At 33.1% G+C, this 2,500-nt stretch overlaps 2 protein-coding genes across 3 annotated transcripts in view; one reads left to right on the top strand and one right to left on the bottom strand.

The window, feature by feature from the left end:
- Positions 1-2,500, top strand: part of LOC122249032 (uncharacterized) — a 25,249-nt gene that overhangs the window by 12,304 nt on the left and 10,445 nt on the right. The gene's annotated exons all lie outside the window — the stretch shown is intronic.
- Positions 1-2,500, bottom strand: part of LOC122249031 (retinol dehydrogenase 13) — a 6,912-nt gene that overhangs the window by 3,873 nt on the left and 539 nt on the right. Inside the window, exons 2-4 of the mRNA XM_043009529.2 lie at positions 1,597-1,689; positions 1,211-1,335; positions 99-210 (exon numbers count right to left, since the gene is read on the bottom strand). Coding sequence (XP_042865463.2) covers positions 99-210; positions 1,211-1,335; positions 1,597-1,689 — 330 coding nt within the window. The remainder of the gene's footprint in view (positions 1-98; positions 211-1,210; positions 1,336-1,596; positions 1,690-2,500) is intronic.

Below are 2,500 nucleotides of genomic sequence, written 5' to 3'. Positions count from 1 at the left end.
GTACAGTAAGGACATATTGCATATCACTACTTAAAAATGATAAGCTATGCAATAACATAATATCTTAAGGATACATTAGACGATGCTTAAGAACATACCAAGCAATAGATTAGTAAGGAGGAAATGGCCATAATGGTTTGTGGCCATGGTCAGCTCGAACCCCTGCTTGGTCATTCTCTTATCGGGAATACCCACACCTGCGTTGTTTATCTGGGACGGAGAGCCAGGTCAAAGGTCAGCGAATGTGAGAACGCTATGCGCCTGATATGGTTGCCATGCTGGAATGGCAACTGTCTTGGTGATAGCATTTTATGGATCTTACATTGGGTCGCTGTGATATTGTGGATCTGAATGATGTAGGGTCTTAACTTTTTATTAGTTTGATGTGATTGTCATTGTTATTATTATTAGTAGTAGTAGTAGTGTAATCATCATTATAATCATTATACTGGTTATCATCATTAATGTTATTATTGATATCGTTATTATCAGTATTATTATTGATATTGTTATTATTATTATCATCATTACTATTATTATCATTATTATTATCATTATTATTATTATTATCATTATTATTATTATTATTATTATTATTATTGAGTAACATCAATAACAGAAAGGACAATGGAACATTCTAAGAATTATAAACTAGCTATACCAAACATCACTTTCGAATATTGAGTCAAATTATGCAAAATACAATAAGCACTTGTTTCCTGGTATTCTGACATTCTCACCAAGACGTCTAAGGGGTAAACGCTTTATATCATTTAATGTAAAAATGACAGATATTAGAGAGTGTTCTAGAGTTTTTCGAAATATAGATGTACCGCATCTTAGCTTGGAAAAAGGATAGAAAATTATGTAAACTATAAACACTAGTATTTTTGCAACAGTCTTACCAAAACTTTCAGGAATTTTTTTTAAGAAAAAGAAAAAAAAAGTACTTTTGAAAATTTTACAAAATACACCAAACAACCGCCCCCTGGCTTTTGCTAATTGAATTAACATTATGATTATCCTTATTACGGTTATTATTATCATTATTATTATTATCATCTTTATTAGTAGTAGTATCATTATCATTATTAATTATCAATACCATCATTATCATTATTAATTATCAATACCATCATTATCATTATTATTATCATCATCATTACCATTATGATCATGATTATTATTACGAGCATAAAATTTTTCTCACCAAGACATCCAACCGTTTTTCTGTTTTCTTGAATTCCCGCGCAAATTCTCTCACGGAGTCGAAGTCAGAAATGTCAAGCACGCGCACCTCCACCTCCTTGTTGCCTGTCTTTTTGCGAATCTCCTCTGTGGTATGATGGCGAGAAGATAATTAGTTATATCTGTAGGCATTTGCTTATTTCTTTAGCATGTTGTTGCTTTTGTGCTATATTGCTTCGTATGAAAAGCGGAGGATTGTATATTCGATTTCTTTCTTTAAGCAACAACTTTCTGGACATCGGAACTTTTTAAAAATCTACTTATGCAACGACTTAAATGCATATTAAAATAAATAAATAAATAAATAAAACACAGCGAAGGAATCAATCAATTTTCTTCCGGACTTACCTGCAAGTTTGCCGGCTTTGGTGGCGTTCCTGCAAGCCATGATGACCCTTGCACCACGTCTAGCAAGGTCTTCGGCTGTAGCGAGCCCTATACCTAAGAAAAAAGTTTCTTATTGTTAGCTTTTTATGGCCTTGTCCTGTTACTACTTGACTTTGCTGTAGTTTATTCCTAATCTTAAATGGTTATTCAATGGTAGTAGATCATATTTTATCATGCAGAATAGGTCATGTCTTGTTTTTTTCTTGTTTTCGTGTATGCATACATGTTAGAGTTCGATCCCTTTTTTGTTATTGTAGGGTAATTTTATTGCATGTACTATTTCGATTATAAGCAACAATGGTTCTTTACCAGAAGGAAATACTATTGCGTTGTAAAAGCAGCGTTATGTTGTTGTTGTTTTTAATCATGCATCTTGCAGTAGTAGTGAATGCAACGAACCGAGGTTAAATATCGTTATCGAACGTCTCCATCATCACCCGAATCCCGACCTTACTAGTCACGTCCAATGACCTTTTTGTGTGTTCCTTCAAATAAATACCGATATTGATATTATGGATGAATCTCTTTTGATATCATAATTTTCTTATTTAATATACATCATGATTTTACAATAGATTAAACAACATGTGTGTACAGTTTCGAACATTATATTTATGTGTGTGTGTGTGTGTGTGTGTCAAAACTGCCTGGTAACAAATTAAGCTGTCTTGAGATTCTTCGATTAACAGATAAACATCACACAGTCCTGAAGATAATGACCTTGGCAACTGTCAAGATATTACATATGCTACTTAAAGTTACAAACGTGTACTGGCTGTCATTCATGCCACTCATATTGCATTATCTTGCATTATGCCGTACGTGACAGTTCTTGTATGTTAAGCGTCTGTTGACATTCTGCATG

The sequence above is a fragment of the Penaeus japonicus genome, unplaced genomic scaffold, assembly GCF_977035675.1.
Source record: "Penaeus japonicus unplaced genomic scaffold, GWHDUDI00000001_assembly GWHDUDI00000029, whole genome shotgun sequence".
NCBI classification, from domain to species: Eukaryota; Metazoa; Arthropoda; class Malacostraca; order Decapoda; family Penaeidae; genus Penaeus; species Penaeus japonicus.
This window is presented reverse-complemented; position numbering and strand designations above follow the sequence as displayed.